The 26904-nt window shown below is 36.9% G+C and overlaps 1 protein-coding gene across 1 annotated transcript in view; it reads left to right on the forward strand.

Moving 5' to 3' along the window:
• LOC140143775 (transient receptor potential cation channel subfamily M member-like 2) overlaps positions 1-26904 on the forward strand; it is a 30583-nt gene that overhangs the window by 1585 nt on the left and 2094 nt on the right. The window contains exons 2-11 of the mRNA XM_072165591.1: positions 6814-6909; positions 8641-8833; positions 9594-9772; positions 14026-14179; positions 14488-14792; positions 15267-15405; positions 20168-20321; positions 22325-22491; positions 23073-23182; positions 25460-25618. Of these exons, the coding sequence (XP_072021692.1) occupies positions 6814-6909; positions 8641-8833; positions 9594-9772; positions 14026-14179; positions 14488-14792; positions 15267-15405; positions 20168-20321; positions 22325-22491; positions 23073-23182; positions 25460-25618 (1656 nt within the window). The remainder of the gene's footprint in view (positions 1-6813; positions 6910-8640; positions 8834-9593; positions 9773-14025; positions 14180-14487; positions 14793-15266; positions 15406-20167; positions 20322-22324; positions 22492-23072; positions 23183-25459; positions 25619-26904) is intronic.

The raw sequence follows: 26904 nt of genomic DNA on the forward strand, positions 1-26904 counted from the left end.
AAACGATCACGGATTTTGAAGAATTCCAAGGAGTAGTGAAGATTGGTGGTCAATAAATTACAAATTTGAGGTACGAAGATGACACCACCTTGGTGTGAGGCAACAGGAAAGAGATAATGGTCCTTGTGATAGCGGTGATATGGCAGCTAGCTAATAGGGGGACTAATGCTGAACACTAAGAAGACCAACATCATGGTTATATCAAGGAAAGACCAAGGACCCAGCAAACACAAAACGTTTTCGACATCATTCGCAAAGGTTATAAAAGGTTGTCAGAAAACGTTTAAATGTCGGGTTATATAAAGGGTACATTAATGGTATAAAACGTTTTCATAACATTAAATAACATTTGTTGGTAATTTACTGCACAGCAAACACAAATGGTTTACAGAAAACATTTAAATGTCGGGTTATATAAAGGGTATAAAAACGTTTTAATAACATTCCAAAAACATTTGTGAAAACTTGGTACAAATCATTCTAAACAGAATGTTATTTTGGGGTTGAAAGAATATTTTGCAAAAAATGTTTGCCCAAAATATTTACAATAACGTTTTAAAAATGTTTTAACGATCTTTATATAACCCGACATTTAAATGTTATTAAAACGTTTTGTCAAAAACATTAAGAACATTTCTGTGTTTGCTGAGTGCAAATATTTCAACATAATGTTATTTAAGTGTTGACAAAATATTTGGCCAAATATGTTTGCAAAAATAGTTTACAATGACATTTCGAAAACATTTTAAAACTATTTTTTTTAATATTCATACAAAACGAAAATTATTGTTGTAGTGTGTTTTCATACAAAACGTTTTAAAACGATTTCATGACCTTTATATAACCCGACATTTTAATGTTATTAAAACGTTTTTACCTAAACCAAAACCCAAAATATAACTTATTTAAAACGTATTAAAAACGTTTTTGTGTTTGCTGGGGAGAGAACTTCGTACTTAATAGTGGTGTCATTGAAGAGGTGTAGTGTTGTGAGTTTATCATCATCACCAGAGGCGACTGCACCCAAGAGATCAACCACAGGCTGGCAGTTGCACGAAATATTTTTCCTAACATGAGCAAGTTATGGGAAACATAGACTTCCACCTCCTATCTTGGTGGTATAGTTTGTTAAGTCAACAACCTTTGCAATGGTATCATAAGAATGAGAATCATGAACAACGAAGTCAACCGATAGGCAAATTGTAGATTCATTTGAAATCTGGTTCTACCGCAGGATCCTATTGGTATCTTGGACAGAAAGGAGAACAAACGAATGGATCTTGAGATATTGTAACAAGAAAACACTACGAGCTAAACATTTTTCACGAAAGCTTGTACCATTTTGGACATGACACTCGAGCCTTGTGGAAGGTAGGCGGAAGAGAGGAAGACCAGCAGCAAGCTGGCTAAATGTCATACAAAAGTTCACTGGCATGAGCGACAGATGCAACAAGAACAGCTACTAACCGAATAAATTGGATGACGTTCTCATGACGACTATACCTGCACAGTGGAGTGGCCAGTACTTTTTCAGAAGGTGGGCAGAGAGAGGGGGGGGGGGTGCAAAACAACTTTTAAAGGGGCAAACATCGACTAAAATGGTCAAATAATACAGAAAAGCATCAGGGCGTCCAGCATCACACGGGGGTGGGGGAGGGAGAATGCATGTCACAGTTGGGACAATCTCCCCTTGCCCATGGCTATACGCCACTGCACCTTCATATGTGCCTGGACACCTCGAATAAGCCGTAAAGTCCCCCTCTGGTCATTTGTACTTTTTTACATATTTGCAAAGAGCATGTTTCAGGGATTAAAATGACACCTCAATGAACTTCATATGACAATCAGAAGCGAAGTTATGGCTTGTTATAGGTTGCCATGAATCAAAACGCGAAACCAAGAAAAACGCGTTCAAAGTTAGGGAAGCAAAATCACCATTCATCAGATGGGCCTCAGCAAATGTAGATTATTTCATATTTCCACTTATTTCTTTAAAATAAAACTTTGTATGTGTTTAGAAGAAAGCTTAAACATTTCAAATCTGCAAAAATCTCAACTTCGCCAAAATACGAGATTTGCATATATTTTACCTGTAGCTCGAAATGAAGTTTGCCGAGTTTACGGCTCATTCGCCGCGTCCAGCCACATATGTACAATGTATACACTTTTTGTCTTGAGAGAATATAAAAATAAAATGTAAATGCGTAAATATCACCGTTCGCAGGGGACAAAACAAGACACGCGTAACGTGTATAACATATACTAGGCAATACAAATTTTAAGAATATAATAATATTAAGAGATACAGTGTACAATGTACATGTACATGCACATAAATGTTAAGATAACTCATTGTTCATAGTCCAAGTCCAATTTTCATTAATACGTGTTGAACTTAATTGATTAAAAACCCAGTAGAAAATGTACTGTTGCATATACTAATAAAACCTGGATCCGCACAAGTCTTCTTTTATTGGAACCTTAAGCAGTGGACGCGAGAAGGGGAGGGTGGTCCGCCCCCACTCCTTAGTACTGTCCCAATCTATGTCATGTTAGTGGCTGTTCAGCGACTACTGATAATTTTTGTGTGACCAAATTCAGTGCCGGTGGAATTATATCCTATAGGCCTATTTATAATAATCACTATACCATATTTGGGCCTAGAACGGATATGATCAGATTCAGTGTCTCTTTCACTCTGGTTTTTACTAGTTCTCGTCTTCAACGTTCTGTCAGTTTGAAAAATGTACACTTTGGTTACAAGTGGCTTCAATGGCATATATACAGCCTGTCTCAAAACAAATTGTGCTAGTGATATCACATTCTTTGGCAATAAAAATTGGAAATACTTTTGTGACAAGATGATTACATCAACGTCAAGGGCACAATCTTAGTTTTCAAATGTCGTTTGTTCTGTTCAATTTGCTTGCTTTAATCTCGAGATGTGTTTAGTTAACAATTTCCTTCGTGAAATCAAAATAATGTATCGATTACACAACAATTGTTTTATCATGATACAGGTATAATGATTCTCTTTTCCACTTGAAACATTAAAAGATAAATAAATATTTCACAATCTTATTTCAAAAATTAAATACATTTACATGTCAATGATTTTATCATGGTATATACTGTTCTCTTTGTCACTCGAGACAAGACAAACAATATTGCACACTGGTGTTTAAAATTAAAATCATGTCAACGAAATATTGCATATTGTATACGTTTGAAATTTTACTGAACAATTGTTACATAATCGTTTCTAATCCTACAAATGGATGCTCTTTTATTAACTGTACTCTACAGGTATTTGGATTTAACATGTAATTTTCTAAAAAGTGGCATAAAAGGGTTTTCATACATTTGTGTTTAGTGAAGCAGATCTCTGGATGCAGGAAAGCAAAATGAATGAAACAAACGGTATTCTGAAAACTAGGCCTGCTCCCTTGACGTTGATGTAAACATTATGTTACAACAGTATTTTCCAATTTGCCAGAGAAGGCGTTTTCCACTTGAACATTTTTGTGACAGGCCGTATTATGTGCCTTTCTCCAGTCTTTTTTCCCATTTGGCTCTCCATACTTTGCCTGCTGTTATGGTTTTTCACACCTGTCCCAACCCACTCAAGCCTCCACTGTTATTCAGATTTCTTTTATTTTCTGCTGTTATAATCAATGCTCCAGTCAATGCAGCTTTTTATCTTCTTTTTTTTGATCAGAGCTGGTCTCCACTATACTGAGAGCAGGTCTCTTATTTTATCCCTTGAGAAAGAAAAGTTTTGTCTTTTCGAAACGTCGGGTTTTTAACTTTGTTTATATGTCTTATGTTACTCCCCCATTGGATGTTGTGTCATATTTTTCCTGTTTTTAGTTGTATTATTCAAAAGGACCAATGACCAAGTTGATTAACCGATGTTTGTTCCCCGGTTTGTTCTCCACACAGGAAATTCCTTTGTTGATTCACTGTCACTTCCTGTCAATCAAGACATCCCCTCGTGTCACTTTCTGTTAGTCATATTCACATATTGTTTATAATAACACTCGACAAAGGGAAAGATTATTAACCCTACTCAAATTGATGAATTGTTATATAATTCCAGGCAATAATATCTTGAGAATAAAAGTATTGAATCTGGCGCGATGTTGCAATTTTGATTTTTAACACAAGGCCTCATCAAAAGTTTGGAATTTTTTTCAAGCATCTATATCTCAGATTATGTGTGACATGCTTATATCGTGTTGCGTATCAACGGATAGCTACTTTATTCCCATTTACAATGACACCACATTTGAAACTATCACTTTTTAGGTGTTATTGTTCAAATTATTGTGTATCAACTTTGAAGTTTTACGATGACTTTAGCGTCCAAAAGTATACAGCTAAATTTAAATATTTAAATAACAGAGATAAATAATATAGTATACAACATGACCATCAACTGTGCAAACCAGTCGTGAATTTTAAAATCCCGTGCTTAAAATGTTCACTAGCTTACGTGATCGTTGGCACAGAACACGTGATAATCATGATCATAAGATGCAGTATCATTTTACAGAAATGAAATGTGAATAGTATGGTGCTTTTCTGTACATACTTTTAAAAACAATAATTTTAAAAACAAAAACAACAATAATGTTGACAGGCTATCGCCAATAACTCTCTTTAATGTAGATTGCAAATTTTATTACGCGAGGACACAAATACGAACAACCGGACTATCATGGCGCCATGATGGAAGGTCAGATGAATGAGGTGTCAGGTTTTCGTGACCAAATTTTACTTCTAGTTTACGTTTTTATATCAGCAACGCAAACCTATGCAAACTCCGTTGTTTTGTGATCTATAAAGTGAGACAATGTAGCGATCAATAATGGATAATTCACGCTAACTATTTACTCGGCCATTTATAGTGAGGTCACGACATAAAGGTGCCATAGGTTTAGCGAATCATGATGCAGTCATGTCTACAGTAGAATTCACCACGACCTTTGCAGGACTTAAAACCCCATTAAAAGCTATCAAACCAAGATAACACTCATTGAAAACAGCTCAACTGATTAAATCAGATCTTCTCTGGTTGTACACATGTTTCTGTTTTTACCTGTGCTGTATCGCAATGAGCTGGTATTAGTTTCAGTTGGGTAACCGATTATAAAGGAAACGCAAGGTAACAATGGTAGTGGGCTTTTGTTAACGAAATGAGACAATACTCTGCTTATTGTTAACCCGCATTCTTGAAAATGAGCAACATAATGATTGTTGACTAAACACGGTTTGGAAATAATTTCTTCATATTTTTTGTCGTTTCCATATCCTTCCTAAAACACAAAAGTGCGAATACTTCCAAGCACCTAAATTAGCTAAACATTTAGGACATGTTACAAAACTATATTTTCTAGAATTTCAGAGAAATGTAGCTTGTACCGTGTTTTTTTTGTGGCATCCTTCAGAAGTGAGCGGTCCGTTACCAATATTTTCGGTCAAATCTCCATTCAATTAACACGGGGAGTTGGCTAGCTATGCCTTGCCCTCACTCATATTTTACTAAAGTGCGACTATTTCTGAACATCTAACCTAGCTGTAATTTTAGGTCATGTTAGAGAAATATATTTGCTAGAAGTTTGGAGAATACTTTAAATATTTGCCGGTTATTTTTTACACAATGATGTTAACTAGGCAAATGCATATACTTCTAACATACACTATTTGTAAAGGTCGCGCGTCAATGGTGAGAGCACTGTGTATTGTGTATAGGAAAACGGACAGTAACTGCAGTATGTTGTACCTTTTGAAGTGAATAAAAACGCTCTCTAGAAAGTCACGCATTCCGGAAATGGGTCAAACTACTATAATCCCACCTCGTACACTGGTATGTTATGTGTTGCTTGTACTGAATACCCTGACTGATTATATCCATAAGTAGCAGACTTGAGTCCTGTTTATCAGGGACGGGGTGCGTAGCTCAGCGGTTAGAGCGCTAGTCCCGCTTATGCTATCTGCTTATGCATGCTATGTTTCCACTTGTAATTCATGTTTAATTGTGCGAGTGTGAGATACTTGATTCTTCTTTCCCCTGTATATTGATATATTAAGAATAACGATTAAGCAGTATTCAGACTTTTTATTGTACGTACAATATTGTATGCAACAACATATCTACGTTGTTTAATCTATTGCCATTCTATTTCCAGTAATGTTTAAGTTCTAACGAATGTTTGATGACGTAAAATCGATAATATATTTCTACTAGATATTACATGTAACATATTATCGATTTTTCGTCATCAAACATTCGTTAGAACTTAAACATTACTGAAATAGAATGGCAATAGATTAAATAACGTACATATTGTACATACAATATTGTACGTACAATACTCGGAGTCTGAAGCGCGCTTTAAGCATCATTAATTTGATCTCGTGCCCTAGTTGATTATTTATATGTTCCAGTGTATGATGCGTAAGCCTCTTCAGTTGTTTGTAATTTCATGTTTAAATTGTGCTAGTGTGCGTGTTTTTTCTTCCCATTATGTTAAACACGTGTTTGTTTTCCTTTTTGATAAAGAAGGTAAAGAAGACAGAATCAGAACATCTCTTATCTTCTATAAATAACAACGAGGATGCAGGTCCGAGTCAGGTATTTGTAATAAATAACATATCAATAAATTACTCTAATATTTACAGACTTGTCCGAAAAGTGCCAACTTTTTGTGGTGATACAAATGTTTTGTGGGTATCAAGATACCAATAATGAATGGCACATGGTACACTGGAACTTTATCGTTGTTTGTGTGTTTGTTTGATTGATTTCAGATTTGCAGCGATCATGCTAAACAAATTGAAAATTCGGGGTTCAAATTTGGAGAATTCACTTATGTCGGAGAAAAGAAAGATGCCGATCCACACAAGGTAGGGTTGGAGCAAAACAGTAAACAGTAAAATGCAATTAATACCATACTATACTTTACAATAGTATACAATACACTCTACTTTACACTACATCACAGTGTTACAAACTCATACGCATATGTGTGTGCATAACAACACAGGGACGGAACATGAATTTTCTTGCTTTCAGGTTTCCGTAGATATATAAAACTTGTTATGATTGGTTGAGAAGAAATGTCCGCGTTTTTTCATCAAAAATAATAATATATATTACCAAAACTCATCTTTCGATATGCAGAGGAATTCTAAACAATTGAAGCCATAACGAGTGAACATTGGGAGTACAATGGGTTGTCTCTAGCTTGCCGAATACAAGGTCGTGCAGTAAAAAAATGTTGCCATAGAAAAAAAAAACCTCCCATAGTAAGGACCTGCGACTTCTAATATATAATTGTCCCGCAGGGTATGTTAAAACCATGCGTAACCTTAAATGTAACGTTGTGAAACATATGGCGTCAATATAGACATCCTAAGCCAGTGACCAGCTCAGCTGGTTCCGGTTACCTGGCACTCCACTATATATCGAGGGTTCAGAACCAGAAAGCCGTAACTCACTTTTACCAGCTCTCACAAAATGAGCATAAAATTGGCTTCTTGCCTTAGTCTTCAAAAATCAACATTTCCTTCACAATGTATTTTGTATTCTTTTGTAGGAGCATGCAATTGTGAGTTGAGGCTTTCTGGCTCTCAACCCTCGATATATTGAGACAGTATTTACTGGTTACTGAACAGTGCACTAGCTGCTTCACCTGGAACACTGGGATTGAATGTGAAATACAATTGAATATCATCTGCGTAGAGATGATACCTAATACCATGATTACGGATTATTGAGGGAATGATCATACCGTTGGTTCCTTCGTCGCTTTACATCAATTCTATTGACCATTGGTGCCTATTTAAAGCATATCTAGTCATTGGCTAGCCCATTGCCGATGGCTTCCTGTTGCTCTGTCCATTCAAGCAGGAATCCTTAAAATTATATAGATTACGTTCTTATTTCTGAAAGGAGATCAAACCAAATACACTTCTCATGACATACAGATGACTTCACAATCTTGCCCCGCTATACCTATGTAAAACGTACTCGGTGCTCTTCATTTCTCTTAGGCTTCTGACTGCCCCAACCTGTAACGTATGGAAGAAGAGCTTTCGCTGTGTAAGCTCCATTAATCTGGAATCACCTTCCAGAAGAGATCAGGGCTATCAAGTCAGTTGACAATTTTATGAAGTCACTGACCATTCCACTTATATGCACTACTGTGTTTTTCAGAATTTCTGTGATTTTTACGTTTTTTTATTTCCTCTTTATTGTATTTATGTTATTGACATGTTTAACCTAATTTGAGAACTGCTGTGTTTGTGTTAAATGCTACGTACCATTTATGTGTATATTATTTGTTTTGCTATATAGATCCATTTGCTGTGTACCTTGCCCTAAGAGGCCATTTTTAACCTAATTTGAGAACTGCTGTGTTTGTTTAAATGCTACGTACCATTTATGTGTATATTATTTGTTTTGCTAAATCCATTTGATGTATACGTTGCACTAAGAGGCCATTTTTGTTGTTATTCTTTTATTATTATTATTATTATTATTATTATTATTATTATTATTATTATCTTGCGCACCGCATAGTGTGCACATTTACACAATGCACTGCAAATGACATTTTCATTTTACGATTGCAGTTTGTAAAAGTGACTAACACGGATGAAAACAAGTTGAATGTGAAGAAACTAGTGCAGGCGATTAAAAGAAAATGGAACCTGGAGCGCCCAAATTTGGTGATCTCTGTGACAGGCGGTGCTTGGGATTTCCCTATGACTAGACATGTCAGGGAAGTGTTCCGTAAAGGCATTGTGGAAGCGGCCGATAGTACAAGTATGTAACTTTCAATCTGTTAGGGATATGTCTGTACATATAAAACGGTAGTTTTGATATACGAGGATCATTCACTAAGTTCTACCTCCACTCTTATAACTCTGGTTCTGTAGCTTCTTCAAGTTCAGCATGATTATACATTGGAAGGTCACCTACAAATGAGAGCAAATGGTATATTGATATCTTTTCCAGATTTTGTGCATGGCCTCAGAACCAAAATAAGATTTCATACACCGGAAACGAAAAGAAAATCGTAAAACATTTACATGAAAATATGTGTGTATCCCTTCTACAAGATTAGCTCGAAATGCAAGTGTTTTGATTTTGCTAACAGATTATAACTAACAAAAAAACAACCATTAAATGTGTACACAAACAGCGCGATGAGCAGTAATAAAAAAATGCGTTTTAACTTAGAACAATTATATCAGGTTCCAATTTTTACTGTTATGGCTGATGGCCTTTCAGAGTGGAATCAATTCAGAGAACATATTTATGAAATAACTTTTAAGAGAAAAAAAGTTGTAGAAATCATTCTAAATTTTGTCCATGCATCAGATATGTTGAATCATCTTTCATGAAAGTGACAATTCTTATTCTTACGGTGATTCAATCCCTATAACCACCGTTTTGAGTTAAGAGTAGGGCTGATTAGTTTAAGAAGTATGCATCCTATTTCTCAATTTAACACTGACTTTTGCCGGCAAAGTCACAGACGATGGTGTGCCGAAGTTCTGATTTGTATGCTAATTTTTTGTAGATGCTGTTATAGTCACTGGTGGGACAAATGTGGGTGTGATGAAATATGCAGGAACAGCAGTGAAAGATTATAAGATGGCAACTGGGAAATGCGAACAAGTCGTGACTCTGGGCATTGCAACATGGGGCAAATTACGAGGTGATATAAAGAAAAAGCTTACTGACGCAATTGGAAAGAGTGTAAGTATACAAAACCTTTCGAACAACTATTATTCTATTCTCTCCTCCCAAGTAAAAACATTTGCGGCCCTGAGTTGGTAGAACGATCTTACTTGTAATTTGGTAATTTAGTAGTGGTAGTAGTAGTAGTAGTAGTAGTAGTAGTAGTAGTAGTAGTAGTAGTAGTAGTAGTAGTAGTAGCAGTAGTAGTAGTAGTAGTAGTAGTAGTAATCTTAATCGGACGTTCCATTCCAGAGATATGGCATTCCGAGTGTCGCGGTTTTATATAGGGCTGCTAGAACATGTTAAAAAGTTAAAGTCCAAAAAGGAATAATAACAGAAAGTGCAACTTTAAGGTACTTTTTCTTAATTCTTAATGTATTTATTAACTAGCGTTATCTGGAACATTATATTTGCTTATAACAACATAAAATAAGATCATCCTGAAAATTTAAGCGTTTTTGATGACATACAACAAAAAATATAAGACCTCAAAATCCATGGCTTGTTTGGTGGAATCTCAAGCATGATCATAGATGGCTGCCATGGAAAATATCTCCATAGAGAAGCTGAACAATAAGTGCATTATTTTAAATGAATAGTGAAGGTTTTTGCGGACATCAAGGGCATGACCTCTTCCGGGTGTACAATACCTCCAAATATTTTGCCTACATCTCAACGCCCGGACATATTTTTGTACAATGAATCTGCCAAAAAGGCTTTGATTGCCGAACTCACTGTTCCTTTTGAACAAAATATAAAAACATCTCATGATCGTAAGCAAAACAAATATGATGGTCTTCTTTCTGATCTTAACATGGGGGGGGTGAAAACAGATCTTGTTTGTTTTGAGGTTGGTTCTCGTGGCCTGGTCAGTAAAGATAATGTTTCTCGTGTGCGTTCCATTTTCAAATTTTGCAAAGCTACTTTCACCAAAAAGGTCACCAATGACATTTCTAAACTAGCTTTGTTGGGCTCATACAGCATTTGGAATTGTAGGAAAGATCCCTTGTGGGATGACCTCAAACACCTCAAATTGAACATTGTATAATCATGTTTGTTGGCTCTTTTAAATGATTTTTATGCATTTCTTGTATGTAATTGTTTGTTTTTGCTTCGTTTTCCCTGCATTGGTCCATGCTGTTGTATTGCACTGGCATGTTGGCCATGTCCTGGGTTTTGTGTGTGCTTTTTAACCTTGTTTGTTAATAAAGTAATATGATGATAGTCTTAAACAGTGTTCAATCTTTTATGATCAGCACATTTTATCTTCAAAAATGATTATATTTCATCATGACATAAGTTTGGTAACATTAATCACTACTCATTTTGAAAAATTTACGATCTTTTTTTCAGAATTTACCTTTATTTTTTTCAAACCCGATTTTTTGGCATATTTGTAATACTTGCACATGTTCTAACTTAAATCTATGAGCAAACTGTTAAATTCGCCCCATTTTTGTAGTAAAACGGGATGATTTTCTGTTGGTCCGACATAAAAATCATAATTTTTTAGATTATGATTTTATGTCGGCCACGATCGCAAACCGTAGTCTCCTACAAAACTAGTTTGGTTACCATACTGGCCGCGTAGGAGACTAACTCTAATCCAAATAGTGCGAGATGTTTCGAGTGATAGAGGTGAAGTTTATGATGTTGTTTCTTTGCAAATTCTCAATGTTTTTCGCGTCCAAATGTATTGGGAACTTTCATAATGATTGCATATTATCATTTTGGAAGAAAAAAAGTAAAATCTAAAAATTTAAAAAGATCGTACATTAAGGCTTTAAACTCAAAGGTTATCTTTAATACCCTGAGCAATAGACTGTGTGTGCATGGAAGCCATGATGGGTATCATGAAATGGACATGGTGGTCAGAAGTGCATAATTTGAGATGGGTTTTGGTAGGCTTAAACATTCTTCAATATCTTAACATCTGCACATTTTGTCTTCACAAATAGTTAAATTAAAGTATGTAAGTTTGCCTGTCTGAATCAATCCCAATTTCGGAGATAATTGCATTTCAACACCTGATGCACAGAATGCTGTCACTTCAACCTGTTGTAGTTCTCACCTCTTTGATTGTTTTCTTTTTAAAAATGTTGATCCCTTGATAAAAGAAGGTCCTCTCTATTTACTGACAAATCAGGGAAGAGTTAATTTTGATTAATGTTTTCTGGTGAAATAAAGAATTTCTTGAACTTGTACTGTACACCATATTATCAGGTCCTGGACTAAGTACATGGAACTGTGTTTGCATAGACAATACATGGGCGAGTGCACACATACAGTGAGAGGGAAACTGTTCTAGCAGCTAGTAGTAGTAGTAGTAGTAGTAGTAGTAGTAGTAGTAGTAGTAGTAGTAGTAGTAGTAGTAGTAGTAGTAGTAGTAGTAGTAGTAGTAGTAGTAGTAGTAGTAGTATTGTCATTGTATTATTATTATTAGTAGTAGTAGTAGCAGTAGCAGTAGTAGTAGTAGAAGTAGTAGTAGTAGTTGTAGTAGTAGTATTATTATTAATATTATTATTATTATTATTATTATTATTAGTATTATTATTATTATTAGTATTATTATTATTATTATTATTATTATTATTATTATTATTATGGCTGTTATTATTATTATGGCTGTTGTTATTATTATTAATACTGTTTACTAATTATATTGTTATAATTATCTTAACCAGCCCTGAACTGATACTTCTCCTTTAGGCTGAGTTCACATAGAAGTATACGGTATACGGTATTCGATCAGGCTGAGTTCATATAGGTATATACTATGTGAACTCAGCCTGATCGAATGAGCGTATTTCGTATAGCGATAGCGAGTCTAGGCATGATAGGTCAGTTTACCAATTTTCTTCGTCTAATCAAATGCTTGTAAGTTTACTTCTTGAGGTCACATTGCATTCAATGAGGTGTCATAATGTGCAGAATTAGATGGTGCATCTATTTAAAAAAATGAATTTACCCACATATGGTTTAGTTTTAAAATTAGGACGGTATACGCTGCAATAAATTCGAACATGCACGATTCCCACTTATTCCCACTATACTACTATACGCGGGTATACGGCCTTTTCGAATAGTGCCCTCTTATGTGACCCGGTACTATGAAATTACCTTGCTCGATTTAAGCTATACGCGTACACCTTCAAAACGTGCACCGTATACCCGAATAGTATACTACTATGTGATCGTAGCCTTATGTGACCCGGTACTATGAAATTGTCTTGCTCGATTCTAGCTATACGCGTGCACCTGCAAAACGTGCACCGTATACCCGAATAGTATACTTCTATGTGAACGCAGCCTTAGACTAACTTCTTGCACGGACGCAGATTTGTCCGTGCATAGTGCAGTTGATCCTGTAGATGTTTGTGTTTTGGGATTTTTTTAGCTATGTGAAAATAAAATTAGCTCTTGATCAGAGCCCTCGCTATAACATAGAAGGTTAAGTGACAGTAAAAAGTAACTATAGTAAAGAAAATGTCTAGTAGCAGTATAAGGCCAATGTTAGACCATTCTACAAAAATACTAAAAACCACAAACAACGCAACGCGAAGCGCAAGTAGCACCAGGGAAATTAAACAACTATCCTTGGTAGCACAAGCCTTGAAGTATGACGAGTCCGACTATTATTTAGAGCAGGGATATTAACTTAACTGTTTCTGGGTAATGTTTTATATAGGGGAACTTCACATGCCCACACCGGATTTTCAAGGCTTTTTCCCCTGTGTGACGTCAGCCCGACTCCGAGCAGGGATTTCATATCCCTGCTCCGAGTATCACTTGCTGAACAAAAGCCACAAATCCCACAAAGTAGGACCACATCAGCTTTCCAAAGGCACTACAATACTCGCGAGCTCAGTTTATACAAAAGTCACAAGCAAGTCACCAACAATCCCACAAACTGCTTGTAAAGACACTGTCTACCCCACCCCACAAACCGCCAAAGTCCACTAACCGAGCCCTGGCGACGTTTTTCAGACTAGTGTCAGTGGCATATGACATTTTGTGTTCGTCTCAATTTTCTTTTTTCTTTTTTTTATGGCCGATGTGGATTGATTTTTACTATAATTTTTGAAAAACAATTTTAAATATGCTTGGAAAAGATTTTATCAGTTTTTTCACGCTTTCCATACGGGCTATATAAAAATATTTTACACCCTGTTATACATTAAATATTTGTTCTCATATATACGAGAACGTGAATCCCTATTGGTAATTTGTTTAATGAATTGATTCTGTTACATATTTGAACACTTTGATAGACGCCAGCTGAATTGACAATACAACCACCAGAAGGAGAAAAGGAAAACGGCACACTGGAACCTAATCACGGTCATTTTATTTTGGTAAATGACGGTAATGATACATGGGGAGCCGATGTGCCAGTGCGTGCAGAGCTTGAGAAACAGATAAAAGGTAAGCATCATCATCATCATCATCATCATCATCATCATCATCATCATCATCATCATCATCATCATCATCATCATCATCATCATCATCATTATTATCATTATCATCATCATCATCATCATCATCATCATCATCACCATCATCATCATCGTCATCGTCATCGTCATCGTCGTCGTCGTCGTCGTCATCATCATCTTCATTATCATCATAATAATGATCATCATCGCAAGAACACTGCTATTATCCTCGATTGTTAAAATAAACCTTGAAATTTGACAATGATTATCATCCTTTTTATTGTTGATTGGCAGCAATGCATGACAAACCATTACAGATTACGGATAGTCAAATCAGTTGTTCCAACACTGAACACGAGACTTGCAACCACTCACAATCTCGTTTAAATAATACGTCACATGCGTGGACCCCGGTGATAAATGACGGAAAACAGTGGCTAGAAGTTGACCTGGGTGTCACCAAGCTCGTGTCGGAGGTAGTGACTCAAGGAAATCCAGATGGTGACAAGTGGGTTACCAGGTATAAGGTTCAATACAAGGTGGAGGAGAGAGATGAATGGAAGTTTGTCACTGATGATACTAAAGAGAAAGACGAATGGGTAAAGTGAAAAACAATTATATTAGTGATTTCCGAATACTGTCAAATGAGAGATCACGCAAGATAAACTATATCATTATATAACCCGTACACAGTCCGGTCAGACGACCTAGTCAGGAAACACATCCTGATCAGGCACCATGTTGCCTGCGCAGCAACATGGTGTACCACAATGCAATGCTCCTTGGAAGTAGAACGTCCTTTAATAAAGCGTTAATAAACCGTCTAGTGCAAAGAAATATGTAAAATATATAATATTATCAATGGATGGATGTACAATCAGTTTACTTTGTTATCAAGTAAGGGTAATTTGCAAAATAATCAAATGTTCAAAAATTTACACAATTAGGAAGCTATAGGTCTATAATAGACGCACTGTTATTTTATGAAGTATTATTGCGATATTACATTACTACTAAATTTAGTTTAAATGTCTCTCATAATATTACGTTTGGATGTTCTTCTTATCTAAAAGGAATTTACTGGAAACAGCGATCGACATTCAAAACAGACTAACACATTTCCAGCGCCTATAAGAGCATCTGCCATCAGGTTGGTCCCCACTAAATGGAATAATAGCATCAGTATGCGGCTTGAGTTAAGAGGTTCTGATGGTAAGTGATATTGTTGTACCGTATATCAAGAACATTGTAAATAAGTCTCTCGAACTTGGAGTTTTCCCATGTGAACTGAAAAGAGCCATTGTAACTCCCATAATTAAAAAAACTACTCTTGATTGGAATGACCTTCACAATTACAGGCCAGTTTCCAATATAAGTTGTATTGGAAAGATAATCGTGAAGGCAGTGATCACCCAGTTTAATGAGCACATTGAACAGAACGATCTTGATGAAATCTTCCAGTCTGCGTACAAGCACAAACATAGTACCGAGACTGCTCTGCTCAAAGTAAAAGATGATATCGCACGTGCCCTGGATGATAATCAAGCTGCCTTCTTGATTCTGTTAGATTTGTCTGCTGCCTTTGATACCATTGATCATGACATTCTGTTTCATAGGTTTGAACATCACTTTGGTATCAGAGGCACAGCTCTTCAATGGTTTAGGTCGTATATGACTGATCGTACATTTCAAGTTAATGTAAGTGGGTCGATGTCGGATGTGTTTGGACTGTGTTATGGTGTCCCACAAGGATCAATTATTGGTCCTAGGGCATTTACAGCATATTCCCAATATGTTGCTACCATCATTCGGCATTACGGTATAATGTATCACATATACGCTGATGATGTTCAATTATACCTTGTTTTCAACCCCAAAGTTCCTGGTGATGCTGTATGTGCTCTGTTTAAACTGTCATCTTGTGTAAGAGAGATTCATTCTTGGATGACACTAAATAAGCTCAAACTGAACAATTCAAAAACCGAATTCTTCATTCTTAACTTAACTCGTCTGTCTGGCACTACGTTGTGCATTGGAGCCACTGAAATTGTTCCATCTTCATCCATCAGGAACCTAGGTGTCTCCTTTGACACTTCATTGACCATGTCATCTCATGTAACTGCTCTTTGCAAGTCTCTGAATTTTATTTTGTGGAACATATCACGTATACGTCGTTACATTGACCAAAATACCTGTAGCAGTGCAATGAGAGCCCTTATCTTGTCCAAATTGGACTACGCCAATGCACTGCTCGCTGGATGCAAGGCTGGTGACATCACACGCCTTCAACGTCTGCAAAACAAAGCAGCTCGCATAATTTTCCAACTCCCTCGTCGCCACTCAGCTTCAATCTTATTAGACACACTTCACTGGTTGCCCGTTAACAAACGCATCATTTTCAAAGTTCTCCTGTATGTTTTCAATACTGTTCACAACCTGGCTCCTGACTATCTCACAAATAGCATCACAATTCACAAACCATTAAGACAAGGTCTCCGCTCAGCTCTGGATTTTAACCGTCTCGCGACTCCGAAATACAACAGGAGGTTCAGCGATGGCACTTTCAGTGTTTGTGGTCCCAAATGGTGGAATGACCTTCCTATAACCATCCGCTCATCGCCCACTGTTAGTGCCTTTAAAGCCAGTTTAAAAACCTATCTGTATTAAGTTGTTTTCATTTCATATGTGTTCCTTTTTCTGCATTGCTGTGGTCAGTATAGCTTCTGTTTATTAATTTTTGTTGCATGTAAAGCGCATTGCTCAATTTTGGAAATGCGCTATATTAATAGGTCTGTCACACTACACCGAATAGGTCTTCCGTACAAGAAACGGATGGCATTTTAGTAAATCCGTTGTTGTTCGTCAATGATCGTTTTATGTTCTTTTTATGTCCTGCTATCATCCGCCAAATGCGTTTCGTGTTAGGTGATGTTCGTTAAGTCCGTCGGCAAGTTTGTGCATGCACAAAACTTGAAACGGAGTGTACCGAATACACATGTTCGGTATTTATCCGATGTGTGTTCGTATGGTGCTGCATATTGCCGGAGTTTGTTCGCTCTCCTTTCGTTCATGTTCGTTCTTTGTTCGTTGCACTCGGCCCGTGTTCGTTGCAAATACGTTCCTGTGAGGCCTTCACCACCGGATAGCATATTGTTGCATTCGGTGATGTACGTTGACCCCGACCGTCTTAGTGTCACACTACACCGGATCGGTCTTCCGTATAAGAAACGGATGGTATTTTAGCAAATCCGTTAGTGTTCGTCAATGTTCGTTTTATGTTCTTCATATGTCCTGTTATTATCCGCCAAATGCGTTTCGTGTTAGGTGATGTTTGTTTAGTCCGTCGACAATACGTTTCAAGTTTTGTGCATGCACAAAACTTGAAACGGAGTGTGCTCGAATACACATGTTCGGAAGTTGTCCGATGTGTGTTCGTACTGTTCTGTATTATACCCTGGGTTTGTTCGTTATTCTTTCGTTTATATACCGCAGGTGTTTGCAAGGTTTCGCAGGCGCTTGTGCCGGATGTAGGCCTATGGCGAACATGTGCATCGATCATGATGGGGGGAGGGACTTTCTGAAGGGTGTGTGACGCAATATCATATTTCCCCCAGTACTTTAGTGACTGACAAGTAGAAAAAAGGGGAAAGGAGAGAAAAAAGAAAAGAAAGTGAGAAAAATTGAAGAGAGAAGAGAAGAGAAAAGTTAAATTGCACGTAATTTAGTAGTAGGCCTATGCATGTAAGTAGTATTGAGGAGGGCACTTTCTGAAGGGTAGAGGACGCAATATCAAATTCCTACCAGTTTTAGTGATTGACAAGAAAGAAAAAAGAAGAGAAAACATGGAAAAGGTTAAATTGTATACGTTATTGAGTAGGCCCAGGATAGTAGTACTAGTAAGCCTAAGTATAGGCCTGTGATTATTATAGACACTGCTTAAATGTGGTTCCTTGGCCCAAAAGCCTGTGAAAATTACTGCCGGCCAGTCCATATGCAGGGCCCGTGATATTTTGTCACCAAAGTCAGTATTTAAGACTGACTTATAGGTCTATTCCTGACTTTAACATATCAATCCATGCATGCTTTACCTGAAATTACGAGTCTGAAGTCTTATATCTAAGTGTCAGTGGATCAGTGTAACATTTTAAATTTTGCAAATTCAAATCGGGCCTTCTTTGTTTTTTTTTTTAAGGCAATAATAGTGTAAAAATGATGCACCAAAAACAATTTTCCAAATTTTCCATTTTTAAACTAAATTTATACACAATAGGCCTAGGCCTAATAATGTAAATAGGCCCTACATTTCCCATGCAAATGGCTTCAATTGGGCCTTCATTTTCAAAAATGGACAAGTCTTAATCCTTTTTGCTTCTGCTATGGACATCCACGTGTTATTTTTAAAACAATTCTTTATATTATACAATAATGGTGAAAACTTTTCAATGGCTTCAATTAGGCTTTCGTTTCACCAAATTGCGGGTGTTTCAAACTAAAATAGTACCCAATAATAGTGCTAAAATTGATCCAAAAAATGACAAATGGCTTCAATTGGGCCTTCATTGTCCAAAGGTTTCTCACCTCTATTGCCCCCGGACGCTGGTTGCCCTGATATATCAGATTTGTAGCCCTTTTGCACTTATTAGCCAATATTTGACCATTTTCGTCAAAATGTACCCCCTTAAAAATTGTCTTTCCCCACTTTGTTCACCCTCTGAAAAAGTGCTTGCTACGTCACTGCCTCTAATCAATCAATCAATCAATCTTTATTTTCATCAATCTCATTACAAACATTATAGCATTGTTATACAATTATTGTGAATTAACAAGATTTGATGAAGGTAGGTACATCACAAAGCCGAGGCCTGATAACGATGTACCACCTTTTCACTAACAAATAATTATAATTTAATCAAAACAACGAATATACACATGAACAAAAATAATACAATTTTAAGCAAACAAGGGGTCAAAAACCCTCTCAAACACCCTCTCCTCCCCCACTTTTCTGATAGGGTGGACGTCCCTGTTGGTGCCACATGCGACGGATTCGCCGGTCATTTGTCGGACGTTGAACGATTGAATATAAAACGCCTGCAGGATTATTAGCGGCCACAACGCATAGAGAGACGAACGGGAATCGGACCCCAAATCCGGACATTTGTCGGACGTTGACCCCCAAATCCGGTCATTTGTCGGACGTTGAACGATCGAATATAAGACGCCTGCAGGATTATTAGCGGCCACAACGCATAGAGAAACGAATGGGAATCGGACCCCCAAATCCGGTCATTTGTCGGACGTTGAACGATCGGATATAAGACGCCTGCAGGATTATTAGCGGCCACAACGCATAGAGAGACGAACGGGAATCGGACCCAAAATCCCACCGAATCTTCTGCCGGACTGGTGATTTTTCCACCGAATAAAATATTTTTGTATTCGGTGATGTACGTTGATCCAGTCCGTCGTAGTGTGACAGACCTATAAGCGTCGTTTGTATGTATGTAAGTGACAACGCTACACTAATAATACGATCATTGTCCCGACAGATTTCACTGCATGTCCTAATATTATATTGTAGCTCTATTCGGTCATATTCTTGATTGTGGACACAAAGGGATCACAACACCACCATCTATCTGTTGAGGTGAATGAATATTTGTGTAATGTTGCGGTTACGTCTTTAAGCAGTTTGCTACCTCCACGTACCATAGTAATTTCAGCGCAATGTCAAATGACATATTATTATTAGCCGTCCCTATCTCACAAGTTAAGTGCCTTAGGCGATCGGCTAGCGCAAGTAGTGACAAGGTAACAATAGGCTTTGGGCTGTGCAAACTCAGTACCGTTGACCACTGTTGTCAGAATAATAAAAAGTAAATAGTTGGAATATCACAACGAATTGCAAATATCTGCTCGCATATTCTACAAGCTTTTTGAATAGTTAATTACCCCGTTGTTTTTCTCTCTCTAGATCTTCCAGTCGTGTGCATCCTCGTTGAAGGAGGTCCAAATAGCATTAAACAATCATGCGAAGCAGTCGAGAAAGGAACTCCTGTTGTGGTGGTGGCCAACTCTGGCCGAGCGTCTGATGTGCTAGCGTATGCATTTCAGGGAGGTGAAGAAATGTATGCCATCGTATCTTAATAGCAATTACAAAATAAAGTATATCTGTAATTCAAAATAGGAAGATTAATCGAAAATTTACTTGTTCGAAGTTTGATCACTATTCTGTAAAAAAAAAAGTTAGTGAGAGATAACGTGTGGAGAGCGTTGGATAATGGATAATTTAAAGTAATTTTTTTAGTAACGGTATTATGATAATACTCCGTGACCAATTAAGTGCAACAAGGGTTTTAGCGTGATTTGATATACCTGAATGGTACTGAACTCATTAAGCTTGGGCTGCCTTCTGCGAACTTAATTACTTAATATGGGCAGAAACTTCATTTGGCTGGGGATTTCTGTTTATACTTACTTACTTGCTTACTTGCTTACTTCCTTACTGATGGTTCTCTACACGACTCTGTTCTGCATGCAGTTCCTAATGTCTTATCTCTCTATCCCAGTATCCTTGATTAGTTGCTTAATGTAGTCCGTCCGTCCGTGGTTGTCCTCTTGATCTTTTACCATGCGTAGGCTGCCACAGCTCTGGAAGCTGCTTCTGTTTCACTTCTGGCACAGTGTCCAGCAAATATCAGCCTTATAGTTTTCAGCCTTTCGGAAATTGGGGAGAGATTGACGTACAACTTCTTATTGGTGGTATGTGACTGCCAGGTAACATTAAGAGCTTTTCTCAGTAGTCTTGTGTAACAACCATCAAGTGCCTTCCTGTAATTATCCAGGTTTCTGCACCATACATCAGAACTGATTCGACTGTGGTGGTGAAAAGCTTGGTTTTAAGATTTCAAGGCAGGCTGCTCTTCCATATCTTGTTCATGCTGTTGCAGGCCCTCCATGCCTGGGCTTTCCGGATGTTAAAGTCCTTTTCGCTGTTGCCAATCCAAGCCCCGAGGTATTTGAAATCGTCAACTACTTCAAGCTCCCTTTCATCAAGTGTTTGGATTTGGGATGCGACCATATTGCAGACCATTACCTTGGTTTTCTTGACTGTTAATGCTACAGTCTCAACAAGATGGATTAGGTCTTCGGCATCACTGAGACTGTCGGCCAATAGCGCTATACGCTATGTCGTCAGCGAAGTCGAGGTCTGTAATTGTTTGCGAGCCTTTTCCTTAATTGTTTTTAGTGTGAGCCCTAGACGATCTTCATTCCCATTTAGTGCTTTCCTGAGAGCATAGTCGAGGACTGTTACAAAAGAAATGATGCAAGTGTGTCCCCCTGCAGTACTCCAGCCTGAATCATGAAATTTTCGGTGATTCCATCTGGTGTGGTAACATAGGCAACAGTATTTTCAAAGGTGTTTCCAATAGCCGCCACGAGTTTCTCTGGTACTTCATATGCTCTTAGAATATCTATAAGATTGTCCAATTTCAATTATTCTCTTGTCATAATTAAATGATTAGGATATTTTTCAATTTTGACACATGTTTGACCTTAATTGACCCCTACCAAAATGCCTGAAACTTTGAAGAGGACAGCCTAAGCCGCGGAATAATATACAACTCAGTCAGTATGAACATTTTCAATACCAACTTTTTAATCATAAATGCATAGCATCATTTCACCAGTTGCTTGAAGTAGCCGGTGTCAATATTCCTATTGTTCTGCGAGAGTATTTTTATATAACAACCTTACTATAATAATATAAAATTATTTTTACATGTATGTGCATTAAATATTTCAAGCTAAAACAATCCTTTAATATGACATCAACTCTTGTTTGTAGTGCAAAGTTTGCACACTAACTATAAACATTTACCAGACAAGATAATCATTTGCGGATTTTATTACCTTCAAGCATTTAAAAGTATTTTTGACAATCAATTGTCGGCCTGTTGCTTTGCAAATATTATTATCTACTTTACCTTGTCAAAATAGATTGTGGGGATTTCCTAATATTCCCAAAAATTAAGCAATACTTCAAAAATACTATGAATCGAATCCTCGGATCGAACCAATTTGGATATGTTGCCTACTTAGTATTACGTTCTTTCTTTACCGTATACAGAAACGATGACATTGAGAACAGACTGAAAACAATCATCAAAGAGGACAAGATTGATGAAAGCAAGACTCAGATAAATGAGGCAGTCCACCATCCTAATTTGCTGAATATCTACGACGCAAAATCAAACATAGAAATTGACCAAATGATTTTGCAAGCATTGATGAAAGGTATGCTAAATTTTAAACACCATCATGACAATTATACATATTATCGATACGTTGATTGTGGAACATTATTTTGGACAACTCACTACCTACATTATTTTGGACAACTCACTACCTTCATTATTTCTCAACTGTCTGCCACTTGCTATCTTACTTCAAGTTCACTCCAAATTGGACCCACTATTGCAACAAAAAAAATATTTAAAAAAAAATCGTTATCGATACGTGCTAAATTACAGGTCGACAAGTATGTTTATTATAATAACTTTTCTCATGCATTTGTTCTACACGCAGTATACAAAATCACTTAATATTCGATATAATACAATCTATCATGTTCCTGAGACTTTCATTTTACCTACTCTAAGATTTGAGTTAAAAGTTATCAGACCATTAATTACAGTGTCTGCTAGCCTTATAACGTATACGCATGAATCTCTCAGGTGAATGTTGCGATATTTAGATCAAACTTTACTGACATAGCCTTTCATGCACACACCTACCCCACCCCTACATGCATCCTACATTTTCCTATTTATATTATTAAAGATTGTTTTATTGTTATGAACATAATTTTGATGCAGCCAATAAAACCAACATTGGACTTCAAGTGACACTAGCACAAGCCTGGAATCGTATTGACATTGTGAAAGATGAAATCTTCGGGTCATTAGGGGCAACAACAGACTGGCAGGTAGGATTTCAAATGTTGTACAACTCATCTTAGGGAGTATCGAGAGAAGTGAAAGTGACTTCTGCAGTTTATGCGATCCCATATATCGTCGGGTGTATTACATAGTGACGTATGTTGATTTTTGCCATTTTTATGAAAATTGGCCAATGTATTTTAAATAGTGAGTAGTATAATATTACCAAGATTTGAAGCTCAAGTTTGCATAATTAATTAGTTAATTAATTATGCAAATGACGGATGTTGATATATTACATTACCGACGTTTTACATAGTGGCGTATCTAAACATCCGTCACTATGTAAAACGCCGTTTACTCGGAAAAACAACTAAATTGTATGGCGTATCTGTCACATCCGTCACTGTGTAAAAACATTGTTTTTCAATTTGAACGTACGTAATTCAATATTGTTCATTGAAACCTACATGAATTCTTGACGGATGTTGATAACTGGGTATAAACCAAAAACTTTTACGTAGCACAGATATTCAATGGATCATTATTTTAGTAAAATATCACTTTTAATACATTTTTAATGGTTCGAGTTGATTCGACAATTATTTAGAGACATTATTTCAAAGCTTTACAATATAAAAGGGATGATTAAGTAATAAAAAATGAAAATATGATCCTTTTTAATGAGTAGGTTATTGAAAGATGATCAAAATATGTTTAGAGGCGTTTAGAGGCGGCTCCAAATCTACAGATAATACAGTGTAAATTGGTAAAAACTGAATACAATCATTGGTGTTTTGTAAAAAGAAGTTACAGCTTGTGTGATTAGCTATATCATGCGATTGAGTACTAGTAAGATCAGGAGTAAATACTCAAATACAATATGCCATGTATGTCGTGGGCACTCGTGACGAGTCGGTTTTATCATGAAAAAAGCGTTTAATAATAAGCGTAAAGAACCGACGGATGCTTCGAAGTCCTTCCTTGATCCGACTTTTATGCGCAAGACATAGTGACGGATGTGTGACGGATGTCCATAGATCAACACAAGAGACCAGATTAGCGTGCGCGATATTGGCGCAAGACATAGTGACGGATGTGTGACGGATGTGTGACGGATGTTAGGGTGCAGCGTTTTCACGTTTTTACATACTGACGTATAACTTTGTAATCATTTTACTGATTTAATAGCGAATAATTCTTCATGTGATAGATGTTTCAAGATACTTTAGATACTAGTTTTTTTTAAATACAGCCACTTTTGGAGGATTTTACTTGACAGTGTTCTGCTATGGTTGATCACAAATCGGCATACTCTTTGATCGCGTCTAACTCAAAAACTTTTTTTCTGGCGAAGTTTAACATCCGTCACTATGTAATACACCCGACGATATGCAAAGAATCAGCGGTCATTAATCGCGGATTGGAAACCTGACTTTTATCTTCTTAATACTACAAGTCAACTCTGTACATTTGTGCAGGTGTGGCGTCCCTTTCATGTCTCGGATATCCCGGAGATGATTGGCACAACCTTTTAATTGTCGGCGAGTGTACCAGCCCCCACCCCTAAGGTTTTTCATCCAGTATAAAAATAACAATAATAATAAAAAATAAACATGCGTGTTTACGCCAAAAGGACTTTGCTTAAATCAAATGTTAGATTCATCCTTTGCGCTCATTTCAGTGATACATTTTTATCTCAGCACCTCAGCCGGTGATAGGGCCGCCCATAATCGAAGACGTGATTTTCATTTTGACTTTTTACTTGGTAGTTAGGTTGAAGTAGTTACGCCCAGTCATATTTGGGGGACAATGTGGAGAAAATTATATGTTCACAGAATCTGTAGCCGCAAATCAATTTTGCCTATAATACTTTTTGTTTTACATAGCCAGACTTTCCACATTTACGAAGTCATATCATGAAGTCATAACGGCATTATGTGGGAAATGTTTTTACTTATTTTGGTATCACTAGTTAGAAGAAACACATACATATTGGTACCAAATGTAACAGTACATGTGTTTATGATAGATAATTAAGGGAGCCCTTCGTAGTCCCTTTTCCAAAATATGGCTCAGCATGAAGAGGATTAATGTTACCTTACCTTATTCATCTAATGAATTTGCTATGGGCTAGTCCGATATATTGTTAATTACATTTTTTCTTCGGTCAAGATAGCACATTCCTCACTGCATTTGGGCAACTGTTCTGTGTTATGATTTTACTCTAGTTACTTTAGTTACCCTGATGTCTGACTTAGGACTAATAGTCTCCCTACTAGAGTATTATAGATTGTACGCTTCTTTTTCCTCTTCTGTTTTAGCGCTATGATAGAGATGGAGAAACAATTTCAGGCAACTTTCACCAAGCTTTGATTAAAAACCAAGAGGGGTTTGTCAAACTCTACCTTGACAACGGAGTTGTTAGTTTGGAGAAGTTTCTATCATTACCTGAGCTCAAGAAGCTTTACTTTGAGGTAGGAGTATTATGAACAATTGCTGAATTTCTCAAATTTGAAAAGTTATATGATGCTTTCATGCAACAGCACGCTACTACGGTGCACTTTCTAACGAATGCCAAGTGAAAAAGTAACCAAACGTTCAACAAGTACGGTTTTACCTGATTGGGACGAAATTTGGTAGAGCAGATACGGACTGTAATTGGTTGATAGTACTTTATAATATTCGCTTGTCCGGAAATAGAATGTATTATTCCGGAAATAAAAAGGGTTTGCCAGTCAACATGGTCAACGCAGCGTTGAGATAGATCTGATTTACTATGATCTTCACGGCTTTGCTCGGGTGAGAGGTTATATGTAAATTCGTATTTTGCACTTTGTTTACTCAATTTATTACTCAACACGCTTTTTGACACGGTGATCGCGGTTACTACTGAGGCGCGGAGAAATAATGCGCGCATGTCTGGGAAGAAAAACCCGTTCGTCTGCATGATTGCTGCAACGTTATCGCCCGCGTCAATCGCAAAATGTCCCGTAGACGCAAACAGATAAAGATGTTTGATAAAGATGTCATTGCCAAAATTGTTTCTATGCAGTGTCTACTTCACTACGCGTCGCGAACCAAAGTCATTAGTCTAGGTGCTCGTAACGTCTGGACCTGGGCCAAGGATACATAATGCCCTCCTACACCCCCCCCCCCATATTCTTGAAACAGTTGCACGCGGCACACACCAGTAATTAATTATAATGAAGTTTCGATGTTAAAGTAATTGTTCGAATGACATTGTGGTGAAATGCGCGCGTATATACTATTTAGCGAGCAAAGATGTTGCCTTTGATCGCTTAATTTCACAATTACAGTAAATGGAAAGAAAATGCAATGTTCGTAATTTTTCGGCAAACAGAATTCAACTATATTAATGACAAAATATGCATCACGTCTTAAACAAGTCAACATCTTATGTACAAGTAACTGACCTATAGTATATTATTACTTCAGAATTATTGATAAAATCTTCAAAACTCAAATTCAAAACTGATGGCATTTCGCATGGGGTATTTTAATTGAATAAAATCCCTTTGTTTTTTACGAATCAGCCTACTATCCATTGGTACCCCAATCAGAGTCATTTTATAGAAAACAAATCAAGAGGGGTTTATAGATACCCCCTCCCCCTTCCATTAACCATGTTGCACAAAATAACTCAGGTTATGATTAAACCATATTATATAGACTTGAATTGTCGTTGTTTAAATGAAATAACTTAGATTTGAGATGAATGGGCAGATTTGAACATTTTATTATCTAT

The sequence above is a fragment of the Amphiura filiformis genome, chromosome 2 (genome assembly GCF_039555335.1).
Source record: "Amphiura filiformis chromosome 2, Afil_fr2py, whole genome shotgun sequence".
NCBI lineage: Eukaryota > Metazoa > Echinodermata > Ophiuroidea > Amphilepidida > Amphiuridae > Amphiura > Amphiura filiformis.